Source organism: Metopolophium dirhodum, chromosome 8, assembly GCF_019925205.1.
Source record: "Metopolophium dirhodum isolate CAU chromosome 8, ASM1992520v1, whole genome shotgun sequence".
In the NCBI taxonomy this organism is placed as follows: Eukaryota; Metazoa; Arthropoda; class Insecta; order Hemiptera; family Aphididae; genus Metopolophium; species Metopolophium dirhodum.
This window is the reverse complement of record NC_083567.1, coordinates 9,133,826-9,148,767: the sequence shown is the minus strand read 5'-3', so window position 1 is coordinate 9,148,767 and position 14,942 is coordinate 9,133,826. Positions and strand designations below refer to the sequence as shown.

Here is a 14,942-nt window from a genome sequence, read left to right as displayed (position 1 = left end):
ACTTTTTCACTTTATTTTTTATAAATAATTTTATTTATTATTTGTATATTTACTTCCCCTATTTTACGGGCTATATATTGTAATCGTGTATATATATTAATATGGGGGGGGGGGGGGGCAACTGGTCAACACCCACTCGTACATACCTCTTAATGCCCGGGAATCAACTCACGGTATCAGTGCAGGTAAACAGGTACCCGGTAATCAACTCTTACGCAGCCATTCTCAAAGTCGTTGCAGAAGACAGTCGATTAAAAATTCTAAAATTCTAATAAGCAGACATTAAAATCAAACATACTGCGTTCCGTATGGTTTTATTTTACATAAATCACAATATTTTCAGTTCAGCTGTTTCTGGAACGTTTCCACATCAGCGTCGTAGTTCATACACGTCACGGATTCCGCCGAAAGAGTCGATAATTAAAGTAAGTTTGTTTTCATATTCTTTTGGGGCTTGAATTTTCTTTTAAGACTTAAAATATATACTTAATGTCATGAAAAATGTGCTATCCAAGTGTTGTAGACGCATATTTTAGTTCCGAACTAGAATTGTTTAAAATACGCGAGATCTAATAATACAAACGTCGTCGTCATTTTTCCAGTCCCCTCGGTCGTTGAATAATTATAACTAAGAGGTGCATTCCTGTATAGCAGTGGTTCCCGACCTTTTTGTCATTATGGACCACTTATAGAGAACTTTCGACGCGTCACGGACCACCTCAATTTTATTTTTAAATAAGAATCATTTTATTCCTTATAGCAGGCTTATAATAATGTTTATAATTGATCAATTTTAAGAAAAAGTTTAAAACTTTTAACAATTTAACACAAATGACTAATATAAAAAATATACATCATATTATTATATTTATTATAACGACTCCCGGACAACCATAAAATGTTTCGCGAACCACCAGTGGTCCGTGGAACTGTTTTACAAGGTAGTTGAAATAGACATATTATATGATTTGGTTTAATTTATAGAGATACATGTTATAACTGATAAGTCATAGATAATATACAATTTTGATTTATAACTGGTAATTTTTTTTCCAAATCCGACGTTATAAGTTATAGGTAACTATTAATTTAGTGTAACATACTTAACTTCTATTGTTCACCTAATATCTATATCATCTAAGGATTAGGGACCATGCACATCTAAAAAAATGTTCACGGAATGGTCAACTGCCTGTCCTGATGTGTGCACACTTATGAATAATATACCTACTTAGGTATATACTCGTATATTCGTATAGGTACATAATATAAAAATAGTGTAATACATACACGAAGCTAATTAAATAAATAAATAATTTATTTATTAAACTATCAATAGGTTCATTCGTGGAGTGGCAACACTTCAATTTTGTTATATAATGTTTTTGTTTTTATTCTGTTGTCGTTTCGCTCGTAAGTGTTGTTGAAATGAAAACGTAATAGAGTTTGGACCTATTGACCAGTACCTGGTATAATATACAGTTTTAAAATTAAAATATCGAAAAATCCATCGAAAGAACATTGCAGCATAATAGTATGTTTGTTATAACAAATACCTATAGGTAAGTACATCTATTGTAGGTATCATCCTATCGTTAATATTTAATAATCAGATATCAATTTAATCGAGCAATGAGCAGTCGTGTGCTTATCGATTATTTATGATTATCTATTACATCCGTGTTATGATATTTTATATTTATGTACGGCCTCGTGCAACACAACGTGATTCGACCATTTGATGTACCTAGAAATTCTGTACAAAGTGATTGTATTTAAACAAGACACTAACACATTTTTTGTCAATTTGTAAAATTAAAAAAAAAAGTAAAAAAAAATATATATCACAATTTTTTTTATTCTTTTTAGCTGTGATGTGTATTTTGGATATTTTATAATTTTATTTTATAAAGTACCTTTCGTTTCTTGTTGCAAGTGTAATGAAAATTGCCCAAAAGTTGGCTGGATATCTTCTGAAATGTGTACTCCACTCATCTAAAAATAGCTGCCTTCATAGGTACGTTTATTTGAATGAGGCTTGCATCATCATGGTGATATTTAAAAAAAGGATTTCATTGATATAGGTAGGCAATAGGTGCAAAAAGAGTTTGGGATTGGGGGGGGGGGGGCTAAAGCATTACTTTGATAATATTGAATAAGCTTAAAGCAAAATGTAAGAAATGTTTGGGTTACTCTTTATAAAACTCTTTATAATTACGAGTTGTCTTCGGCATATTTAATTTGAAACATTAAAAATCAATATAAGAAACTGTAGTAATAAATGAGATTCGTGGAGTCGACGATAGGTATCTATATAATTATATAATATGTAAAATAATGGCAAGTACACAAAAAAATAAAAAAAAATAGCTACATTGATAGTATAGGTATACATATATTTTAGTGTCCCGCGTTAAAAACAAATCATTCTGTATTGGAAGGTACTTACTCGATTATACACGCCCATAGCGATAACCGTTGTAACGTGCAGCGATCGATAACAATTAATATTAGTTGTTATCTCATACTACATCCCTGTATGATATAATAATTTATAATTTAATAGTAATATTACATCATCTATAATCTATGTATATAAAAAATAATATTTAATAACATAATATATATCACTGTACACTATGCCCGATGATTTTTATCAGAGAACTCCAATTATTTGAAAAAAATTATATTTTAAACTACTTTTTTTATGATTCTATTAAAAAATAATGTATTTTATAATCCATGTAGGAGAATATTATTATATTATTTCGATCATTTCGATGTAGGTAAAACAGTAAAAATTCGGACGAGTAGTTATAAATTAGTTTTTTTCTCTTTATTGAGATTTTAACTCATAACTTATAATTAGCATATTGAAAGCTTTGACGAGCGGCGGAGTTAGTGGGTTACCACTTTCAGGGTTCACTCCGATAATCTACACTTAAAATACATTACACAGTTGTGTAAAAAAAAAGATTTTCATAAAAGTTAATTTAGTTGTTGAAACACCATAATGATTTTTTTGATAAAAGAATCACCCGGTATAATGCTATACGGAAAGCACGCCGTATTAAGTGTGTGAAATAGTTATAATATTATAATATATGATAATATTATGTTAGACCTTATACAATCATATAATATGTGATGTGGCGTCAGAAGTGATGTGGTTGCCGAGTATAGTTGTGTTATTGTATAATGTATAATATTATATAGATGGTAAACTAACAAATAAAAAGTGTAATAGTTAACCCGGGCCGTCGACGTATATATACAACGGTTTTCCGCGCAATTGTTTTTTGGTCCGAATAAGTAGGTATTTTATAATATATCTTATAAAAGGACGATGCTATATTGAATTGCCGTCATATTAGTTATTACAAACATAGAAACTTTCGTATCAACGAAACCAATTATCTATATGTGATGGCGATCGTTATAGGGAGGGGATAAGCCATTGAATGGCTAACCTGAAAGTGGGGGGCTTTGCCCCCCCCACACCCCCCTTTAAGGTTTCCAAAATTTTCTTAGAAAATGCTGTACAGCTTACACTTTAAACACTATATATTTTACAATGAATACCAATTAGTAATTATTTTTAGTGAATAACAATAACACATCAATTATTATTAATTAGATCTAAAATAAATTTCAATTTTTTATTTACATTCAAAAAATATTCTTTGAGTTTAGACTCTAATAATTATCATCCTACTTTCACCACCAGTCACCAATGTCCACTAACACAATAATAAATTTAGTGCAAAAATAAATTATTGAAGTTTTTTTCCGCATTTCATAGACGTTTTCTTAACTAAACAACTATAAAGCCAAGCTAATAAAGCAATTAATATAGGTCTAATCAGTGGCGATCAAATAATTCTGCCAAGGAGAGGGGAGAGGATTTGGCTGTATTTTAAACATAATTATTAACATTTTTTGCACTATTTGATAATTAAAAATATAATTGATGGTTATCAGCAAATCAGCAAACATTGAAGGTCGTATATCCCCCACTCACCCGGGGACCTAGTTTGACTGTATAGGTAGAATTACGTCTTACTTGCATTTTTTACAGCGTTGACCACACTATAATATTAAAATATATGCTGTAGTGCTCAACGTATATGTAATAAATACGTCTCAGTCACACTACATAAGCGTATATAGTGTTTACATGTTTTAGTTTCTTCTACGTTTTGTGCGCAAAATTACAAGAATGAATTCGGATTTTGTTTTATAATTGTTATTATTATTATTTTATATTTTACAAATAACTACTAATCAATATTCATTGTTCAAAAATTATGTATAATGTGTAAATATGACATAGCCACACAGGTTGTAGCTAGGTTATATCGTGAGTCGAGCATTTAAGCACGTATACAGAAAACGATACTGCCGAACTTATATCTCTGAAACTATAGAGACTTGTGTATCATATTATGCGAACGTGATGTAAATGTGTCTGTGTAAGTAAACATAAAAATATTAAATGGATATGATTATTGGTTATAATATGAGCGTTTAGTTAAAAATTATTCCATATTGCTATAATAAATTATTATTGTATTTAATGAATTTAAATATTTAATTAATTATAATTGTTTACCATGTGTCTCTAATAATATGATTACTGTATATTGATTATGTTTGTATTGTTATACCTTATACATGATTTATACGATGTGATATAAAAAACAGAATTTATGGTAAGTGTAAAATTTTCTTTCATAAGAATCTTTTCCTGACAATTACGAACACGAAAAAAAATCAGCCAAAACGGTCAAGCCGTTTAAGAGCCAATCCATCACAAAAATTTCCATTTTTTCTTTTTTTTTTTTATTGATCATTGAGCCGGGCAACTATGGCCATTAGCTGTTTGTTTGTTTGTAGGGGAGGATACTGTTGGTTGGTAAACACGTGTGTGTAGTTTTGGCAGATTTTCAAGTTGGTACCCGTAGGTATCTGCCATGCCCGGATGGTGGCTGGCGGCACTTGTTCTCCGGACACCGTGACTTGCCCGAAGAAAAATGCCGCCCGTGAACCGAGGTTTAAACCAGCGCCGGTGTGGTCACAACCGACGCCTTAGCTCGCTCGGCCACTCCGTTCCCCCATTTCGCTTTTATATATAATATAACCTAGTCAGAATCGGAGAGCCACACGGGTCTCTGCTAAATGTAGGGAGATATATATTTATTTACATTGATATAAAATATATAGTAATAATAATAATAATAATATACACATAACCATTTTATCATTTAGATTTTAGAAAATGGGCGTAGGTACCTATATAGTATTAAAAGTTCATTAAACTTACAAAAAATATATAAAAATCATTTCTTTTTCAGATCACAACAAATTCATGTGACAATGGACGTTGTCCTTGAACAAGGTGCTCTACGAGGACTTCACAATAAAACACTTTTGTCGAACAAACCTTATGTCAGTTTTCTCGGCATTCCCTACGCTAAACCACCCATTAACGACTTAAGATTCAAGGTAAACAATTTTGAATATTATACATTTTTGAGTACAGTAACTATATTATTTGAATACAATGTGTATATCAGGCAGGCGCGGATCTAGAACATATTTACGGGGGAGGGGGGGGGCATCTTAAATAAAATTTCAGCCTAAGTCTGATAAAAAAATTGTACAAAGGTACTATGTAAATGTAAGCTAATAGACAAATATTATTATTTAAATCCCAGACGGTGACCGATAAAAACGCACACGGCCGAAACGCTATCGGCAAAACAATGCATTTTATCGTCTGCCGAAAATAGGTATAATAGAAAATTCACCAGTCTACGGGGGGGGGGGGGGGGGGACATGGCCCCTTGCCCCAGTTGCCCCCCCCCCCCCCCCCCTTGATATCAGGTTCGTTTATTGGATAAGCCGTAACGCTAGTTTAGGATGTACCGTATGTTAGCGTGATTTGTAAATATTCATTTTTTTATGCAATATAATATAATATTATAATATGATAAATAGCCTTCATCTTATTACGATATAAAATAATACTCGTATGTCATAAGTTATAAGTTATAACTAATAAGTAAATATACTAGTATATTATAACTATATGTCTATATAATACAATAAATTATCTATATACATGTGAAAGTCAGATCTTTGATGCTAATGATATCGGAACTCGGGAATCACTCATCATGCTGTTTTTTTAAATGATAAAGTAGGTATATCGTAGAGCAGGTTTTGAGCATAGATTTATGAACCTAACTCATGTCCACAAAATATTGAGAGATAAAATAGGAATAAATTGGTGGCGTCATTAGTCCAATACCTAACATAAAATTAGAAAAAATAGAAAATAATTTGTAAAATGTTTTCCCTGTAACACAGCTAGATATTTTATTGACTTAGGTAACTATAATAACATTTAAGCTTTAATATATTTTCAGTTAGTTTTAAAATATTGATTATGAAAATCTATAAAAAATATTACGATTTGAACGTGAACTGAGGTACATTAAAACCTAGATACACAGATATGTCAGATATATATTATTTATTTTTTATTCTTTTGACGAAAACGTGAATGTTGTAACGCTGTATTCTCGTATGAGCGTCCTAGGCGATTGTTCACGGATTAACAATTAATAAATACCTACAATTATTATTTGACATATATTTTTATATAACGTATACATGGGGGTTCTTTTAAGTTAAATAAATATGGCAAATACATTTTTAAATATATTAAAAATAGAACTCTTTAAACAAGGCAATGTATTCGGGCGCGGGATAGCTAGTTTATTTGAAAGAAAAAATGTGTATGCTATATATAGCAGCTAGTAATATAATATATAACCAATGGGCAATGGCAACCATTAAAATAAACAATTTGCATTTTATTTTATGTAACCAGCTGCAGTGGTAACCATTTATTTATAAAAAAAATACCATTTTCTACTAATGTTTACTATTAGGCACTATTATAATATGTAACCAATAGCAATTATTTATAAACAAAAAAAAAATTGTTGTTGTCCAACGTGAATTTGTGAATCATCAAAATGCTTGTGTGATCACCTCTTTAGAACACGAATTTTGGAAAATCCTTTCTTAGTGTACGGTGTACCACTATATTGTGGACTGTGGTACGAAGGTACTGTCAAAATGTCAAGTCCCTTTAGCTATATCATAGATTGGGCTCTACTCCCCTAAGTTGATTAGTCAGTCAGTCAGATCACGTTCGACTATATTTATATTATATATTATATAGAAGATATTTCTTAAATTGAATTGCTGCGATAAAAACTGATAATTAATGAATTTCTCTTAAATTATATACTATAAATACTTATAATTAACTTATAATAAAATATAGCTTATATAGGGTGTGGCAGTCAAATCCGTCGATTTGAAAAAAAAAATAAAAAAATAGAAAAACAATTTTTATTAATTTTTTGCCAAACAAATAAAAATTACACAAGTAGAAATTTTATGTCATACATTTAAAAACTATATTCTTTAAAGATTGTGTCAGGCAAATGCCTTCTTTGGTTAGTCACACACAAGGCCGGATTAAGAACCTATTGGGCCTCGGGGCTGAAATTTCATATGGGCCCTTTTGACAAAACATGCTTTACAAAGCCACTCACTACGCCCGCAGGAACGTACATTTTTCTAACTATTTCACAAATTGACAATTGCAATTTATAAAACTAATAGGTAAATCTAATTTATGTCTATAAAGCTATATTCATTTTATCGTAGTATAATAAAAGTTAATACTTCATATTTCATTAATTTTAAATTTATTAACAGTATACTTATTTACCACAAATAGCAAACAAAAGTTAATATATAAAACAAAAACCATTTTATCAAATTAATTAATTTTTCTTGCTTCACTTGAAGCCAACTCTCTTAGTACTTCATTTAAGTCTAAAGATTTTAACAAATCATTCTCAGAATATAAAATCATTTGTATGTCTAAGTTTTTTTCGGTTCGGCTGGTTATATACTTATTTTTTTACTCTAGTTAATTTAGAAAAAGCTCTTTCCTTACATAAATAACATTATTAGCTATTGATGATATCAATGAAAATATTGAATAATAGTAAAATGCGTCTTTTCCACCATAGTGCTTTTGTAGGTATTTACTATTTAGTTGTTTTTTTTCGATAAAAATAATGGTTTTTAAAATGTTGAAAAACTTTTCTTTAAAATCACTAAAAAAAATGGGTACTTATCAGCTTAAAATTGTTTGGACCCCTTTCATTTTGGTACTTGAGAGGGCCCCGGGGCTTCCGACCCGGCTAGACCTCCCCTTAATCCGGCCTTGGCCACACATTACTACTACATATATCATTACTTTTGTAATACGCTTTTATCACGAACACACGCTGTTCACTCGACCAATATGCTCCATGATAACCAAATTCCGGGTGTTTAAAAGCGATGTTCTTTGGTTCCCGAAATCTCTACCATTTTAGCCACGCCCACCTGTTCATTTTAAAATTGTCAGGTTTGACTGCATAGTATTGAATGCAGATAGTATTTAAAATCATACTATAGGATTTGGTTTTATAGGCTCCCGTTAAACACCCGGGATGGTCCGGCGTTTTAGAAGCTATTTCGGAAGGAGACAGATGCATGCAGTACGCTTTCATGACGGACCACATCATCGGAAGCGAAGATTGTCTGTACCTGAACGTATTGGTGCCACAGGTCGTAAAAACAGTTCGTACAGTATAATATTATAGTATTGTATAATTTGTTGAATGTGTATACAATATCGTCGTAACTCACTGTTAATAGCAGAACGAACTGAATGGAAAACTTGCTGTTATGATATTCATACACGGGGGCGCCTTCAATTATGGCTGTGGATCAGTAAATGAATACTCCCCCGATTATTTGCTCGACGAAAACGTGATTGTCGTTACACTGAATTATCGTCTGAACGCCCTAGGTTATTATTATTATTATTATTATTATTCACAGTTTTACAATTAATACCTATACTATTATTATTCAGCACATTTATATAAAACATATAAATGGGGTTTCTTTTAACCTAAAAATGAGTTCATCTCCTTAAAAAATCATACTTTTTAAAAATATAATAAACTGAAGTAATTTTTGAAAAAAAATTTTTTTTGAAAATTTATTACATACATTTTTAATTTTATACTCCGAGTCAGAATATATTTCATAGAATTTGTATATATATTAAGAATCGATTTTTGAACGCTTAGTTAGTTAGTTACGACTTATGAGTATTCGAACTTTTCGAAGTACCTATATCTCATATCTGTATAGCTATATATGAGTACATTGGGTCTCCAGCCCCCGCAATATTCAATATACAACTACTAGTAATTAAAATAGACTAGGTTCTCGTACAAAAACTTTTAATTTTTAAATAGGCACAGCAAAACTTTTCAGAAAATTATTTGGCTACGGAATTTTAGATGTAACATTTAATAAATCATGCAATACCATACAAATTATTTTAGTTTTATAATGATTTGATTATTATATAAATGTAAAATAAACAAAAAATACTTTGATATAGACATTTTAATAACATTTTAGATTCTGAGCGGGGTGAGGGATCTACTGGTTTTACAATGGTGTTTTTTTTTTTATTTTTATATGCCGTATACAAAATTTCTACCAGAAGGAGTGCTTTGATTTCAACATATAGTATCTTATATTTTAGCAATTTGAATCAAGATGGTACTTTAAAGAGGTAATTTTTTAATTTTCTCAATAGATATTTAATGTCACAGGAAGAACCACCGACAAATTACAAAAAACCGCTAAAAATGGGATTTTAATTACCATTTACCAACGCTTTGTTAAAAGCGAAATAAAAGAAACGAATTAAAATATTGATTTTAGTTATTTTGTTGTAATTTATAATATTAAATCAACATATAGGCTATACTAAAATATAATAACAATATAAAATATCCACACTAATGAACCGTCCCCGCTCAGAATCATTTCGTATACAATGATATAATATCATTGAATTCAAATTGAATACAATTCATTATACGGAGACCCACTTGTAATCTACTATACAGATCATCTGTAGAGAGACATCCACTTACCTGCTTTTTATTTATAAATGTATTATTTAATATATAATATCATTATATTTTAGAGTAAAATTATTATTATAGTACCTACTTTACATAGCCAAATAAATATGTTTTAATTACCTACAATATATAATTTCAAATAAAATGTACACATTAATTATTGTTCTAGCTTTTATGTGTGCGAAGTAGCCAATTATTTCTATTTAGTGGATTTTATGTAAATCTTAAGTTTATTATTATTGCGCACTTAGTTCTAAGTCTCTCGAGGCGTTGTCTCATCCAATACTCTATTGTTACGGCACTTCATTAATATAATAATATAATTAACGAAATTCATCATACATTTTGTATTCAGGATTTTTAAACTTGGATATTGACGAGTGTCCTGGTAACATGGGCTTAAAAGATCAACTATTTGCAATCAAATGGATAAAAGAAAATATAGCTGCGTTTGGGGGTGACGCTGACAATATCACTATCTTTGGTGAAAGCGCTGGGTCAGCATCTGTTCATTGTCACACGATGTCACCACAATCAACAGGTTAAATTTAAATATTTCAACATTGCAACTACTTACAAAATAATGCTTAATAATAATTGTCATAATTCATAATTTATAATATTACGCCCCTCGGCAATACGCGATAGTGTTTCGTGAGTATTATAATTGTACAAAAATAACTATCTACCTATGTGATTTGAAATAAGAGCGGGTAACGATAATATTATCACGTTTACAAAAATTATGATATTTTATCGAATATCAACTACTACAAAAAACTCGAACAAATTAATATTATATCCTCGATCCATAGACCATAGGCATATAATATAATAGACCAGGAATGATATACCTATATTTTACATGTAATACACTGAAGCCAACATATTGTGTGCGAAAGAGACAGACATTGAGGGCTATTATTAAATGCCAATGCTAAGTTATAATATATTTGGTACAACCTCAGAATTATCTTATAAATCCGCAGAGATTTATATGGTCATGTTAGCTTCACATATTTTGTATTATTTCTAATATATTCTATTGTATGTCTATATGATCAATATGAATATTGTAATCGACGTTAGATAACAAAACACGATGATAACCGTTAACATTTTTCATTTGTTTTTGTTTTAGGTTTATTTCAAAAAGCAATTATGCAAAGTGGATGTGCATTAAATCCATGGGCGTTAAATGAAAATCACAGAGTTGCGGCCTTTAAGTTGGCCTATAATTTAGGATGTTTAAGTAATGATCCCGAGGAAATAGTAAAATACTTAAAAAACGTACCTGCCGTTGATTTGGTGAAAGAAACTAAATTCAAGGTTTGTACATATTGCGTTTTAATGAGTTTCTTCACAGGTACCTAGGTGGCTAGGTATATGAACACGAAGGAAAATATTAAGTAGGTACTGTAATACTGTACTGTAACTGTACCTATACGTGTTTCGAGTGGAGAACATTAATATGTTTAGGACTTTAGGTTAATCAAACAATAAAAATGTAATTAATTAATGTGTATAATAATAATACACAAACACAATGAATTAATATGTATGCTTATAACTAGCATTTATTACCTAAATGCCACTATGCCAGTGGGCAGTGTTGTGTAAATTAGTCAAAATATGCACGTAGTACGATATAGTATGGACTCAACACAGTGGCTATGTTTACTTATTTTAACAAAATAAGTAATAACTAATTTTCAAACATTGACGAATGTTCTGCAGTTATTTATTCCGAGATGTTCGATCTTGTTTACAGTTAGAATAACTTCCGTCTTTGAGCTACGTGAAGATATTTTAATAATATATTAATATGTGCATGTGTGACGACTACCTCGGCTAATTATGTAAAATAATTAGGTATTACCGTATTTCGCTAGGTATAGATAATATTATTAATTATTATTTATTTTTAAAGGATGAAACAGATTTTCTGGATTACAAGTTCGTACCATCTATCGAAAGTGTCACGGTCAGTAATCCATTTTTACCGGCTCATCCTTTACAATTAGTTCACGATACATCTCCAGTACCCGTAATTATTGGACTTAACAATATGGAAGGAATGATAGCATTAATTGGTAAATATATTTTTAATTAAATTATATTAATAATAATAATATGAATACCTAATATTATTTAATTATATTTCATCTGAGAACATACTCAATATACATTTTTTAAATAACTAAAAATATTAGTTATGAGTTATACCTAACATAATTCTTGTATAATGCAATGCAACCAAATATAGGTACCTACAAAAATAAACAAAAATATTTCATACAATAATACTAATACAAAGATGAGCTGTAGTTCTTTAAGAGTAATAATAATTTAAAAAAAAAGTATTTAAAAATATATTTTTATAGATAACAGTAGGTACTATTATACACGTTAACATGTATTATATTGATTGAGAGTTAATAAAAAAAGTGACCGTTTTTACTTTTTACTTGTTTAATTAATATTCGTAGATCTAAGATGTCTTTAAATAAACCAGAAATTTAAAAAGACAAATGTTTAGTAATATTTGCAAAGTTTTATAATATTGTAATGTTTTCACATGTAGAGTACAGATTAAGTCAATTTTCTGATGATCGCATAACAGATGAAATATCAAAACTGTGTAAAAATCGGTACAGCACTGAAGTTATAACTAAAATAAAAGATTTTTATTTCAATAAATGTAATATTGAATCTGAAACAACAAAAATGGAACACATATGTCACGTAAGCACAATGTATTGGTAATAATTAATCGAAAATTATAAATATAAATAAATTACATAAATATTCATAAAATATGATAGATTATTAAAAAAATTACATTTAAATTAATCTTGTTATTTGTCGTAAAAAACTACGATTCTATAGACACGTAATAATTATATAGTTATATCTACACGCAGCTGCACAGTGACGTATTATTTGTCAAAGACTTCTATCGCGGCTTCGATCATTTCCTGAAACAAGACGTCGCAGCGGTTTACAAATACGAATTCAAATTCGACGGCGAACTTAACGCTGTCAAAAACATGGTTTTTGCTACGAGACCAGCTCTTCGGCACACCTTAAAAGGTTATTATAATAGTATTACCTTTGTCGAAAAGTCTATTCATCGTTATCCCAATCGATAAATCTATCTGTGTACACTTTTCTTTAAATTTAAATATTTTTAAACGTTTGTTTTTACCTAAATCAAAATGTTAGGTAAATGTATGTATTTATTCTGATTTGGAAAACTTAATCGTGATGAAAGAAACATTTGGGCTGTTATTAAAAAACTTACATTAACCCACAGGTAAATATTTTAATTCAAATTTCAAAATATAGTGTCTTAACTCTTAAGTAGGTACCACTTATATGTATAGGGTGTTACCACTGGGTACCTTACCTAATCTTATTATCATATCATTCTTACTCGTCACTCATCAAACCTGTTTATTATACTAAGAACATGTTTAGATTGTAGAATACTTCAATAAAAAAAAAATAAAAAGTAGGTACCACTTATATTTACATTAAATTACGTTAAAACTTGTTTCACTATATCTGATAGAGCCCAGCAAAAAACAATATATTGACTGAATAACGATTTAAAAAATTTTCTATTTCGCATGTAGGCGCATGCCATGCGGACGACATTAATTATTTGTTCCATGGTAAACTATCTGGGGTTGTTCCAAAACCCAACTCTCCGGAACTCGAAATGTGTAAGATTATGGGTAAGATGTGGTCCAATTTCGCGAAATCGGGGTATGTTGATGAACCTTTTGAATTCGTATAGTTTATTAACATTATGATTCTGTCACAATGTGACTGGATGTGTATAATTATGTAAAGCGAATTAACACGTTCGATTTGGTTTGATTTTAGTGATCCAAATTCATCGGATTTAAGTTTCAAATGGATTAACGCGAGCGCAAGTGACCCAAAATATCTATCAATAGATGGTGACAGGACACGGATGGCTGAAGGGATCATAAACAGCAACAGATTACGTCTTTGGCAAGAGATATCGGAATCCACTGTTTAGGCGATAACAAAAATAATTATTGTCTTCAATCGTACTTATTAATTATAATATATACCTACACATAGTTTTGTAAAGTATTCAAATACTTTTTTTATTCGAATACTATTTTAAATAATTTTTTATTTAATTGATATTAAACAGGTTTTTGTTAAATTCACGCTGAATTAGCCTTGGTTGGATCTTCTCTTAAGTTACTCAAGCCGTCATATAAGAATTAAAAAAAAACATCCACTACTATATTATACATTTGCTATGAATGTCAAAAAAAAAATGTTTACACAGTCAACAACATTATGATACAAGGTTTTTCATGAGTTGTTAATTAATTACCACTATTAAAAATATCAAAAACTAACTGTAAAAGTTAAAGTTTTGACAATATTTGTCAAAATCTCAAGTTTGTAAATTTTTTTGTAGTTAAATATTCATAACAATTGTAATATTTATACTTGAGATTTGATAACTAAATACAATGTTCCCTATAAGTTGTTATTGTTACAAGATTTTAATAAATAAAAAATTAAACGTAATTCTACAATTGTTTTTATGTGTGTTATATAACGATATTATCTGCGTTACGTTTTAATTTTGTCGGGGCCCAGGACTGCAGAGCTCCTAGCCCTCTATGTATTGCTCTATTCATATTTATGGGCAGGGTAAGTATACTAAATACATTCAAATTTTATAATTTAGACTTACTACTTATGATAATTATACAATGACATTTTGAAACAAAATTATCATCAAACAATCTTAACCCACATGCATCAAACGGGGGCATAAGAGTCTGTGATAATGAG

General features: G+C 29.8%; 1 protein-coding gene across 10 annotated transcripts; it reads left to right on the top strand.

Annotated features, from left to right (window-relative positions):
• The first annotated feature begins 253 nt into the window (after positions 1-253).
• LOC132950688 (esterase FE4-like) lies at positions 254-14,680 on the top strand. 10 transcript variants are annotated; one of them, XR_009665232.1, is made up of 12 exons: positions 1,522-1,562; positions 5,355-5,505; positions 8,569-8,718; positions 8,797-8,950; positions 10,447-10,632; positions 11,233-11,420; positions 12,022-12,184; positions 12,676-12,836; positions 13,016-13,184; positions 13,730-13,862; positions 13,983-14,211; positions 14,284-14,680. XR_009665232.1 is itself a non-coding variant. In XM_061022225.1 (11 exons), the coding sequence occupies exons 2-11, from the start codon at positions 5,377-5,379 to the stop codon at positions 14,140-14,142; spliced, it is 1,593 nt and encodes a 530-aa protein (XP_060878208.1). In that variant the 5' UTR covers positions 254-425; positions 5,355-5,376; the 3' UTR covers positions 14,143-14,680. The 10 variants fall into 10 exon arrangements, 9 of the variants coding, with proteins under 9 accessions (XP_060878208.1, XP_060878204.1, XP_060878203.1 ...); XM_061022225.1 differs by lacking the exon at positions 1,522-1,562 and adding an exon at positions 254-425 and having other exon boundaries at positions 13,983-14,680; XM_061022221.1 differs by having other exon boundaries at positions 8,569-8,706; positions 8,800-8,950; positions 13,983-14,680.
• Positions 14,681-14,942: the final 262 nt, after the last annotated feature.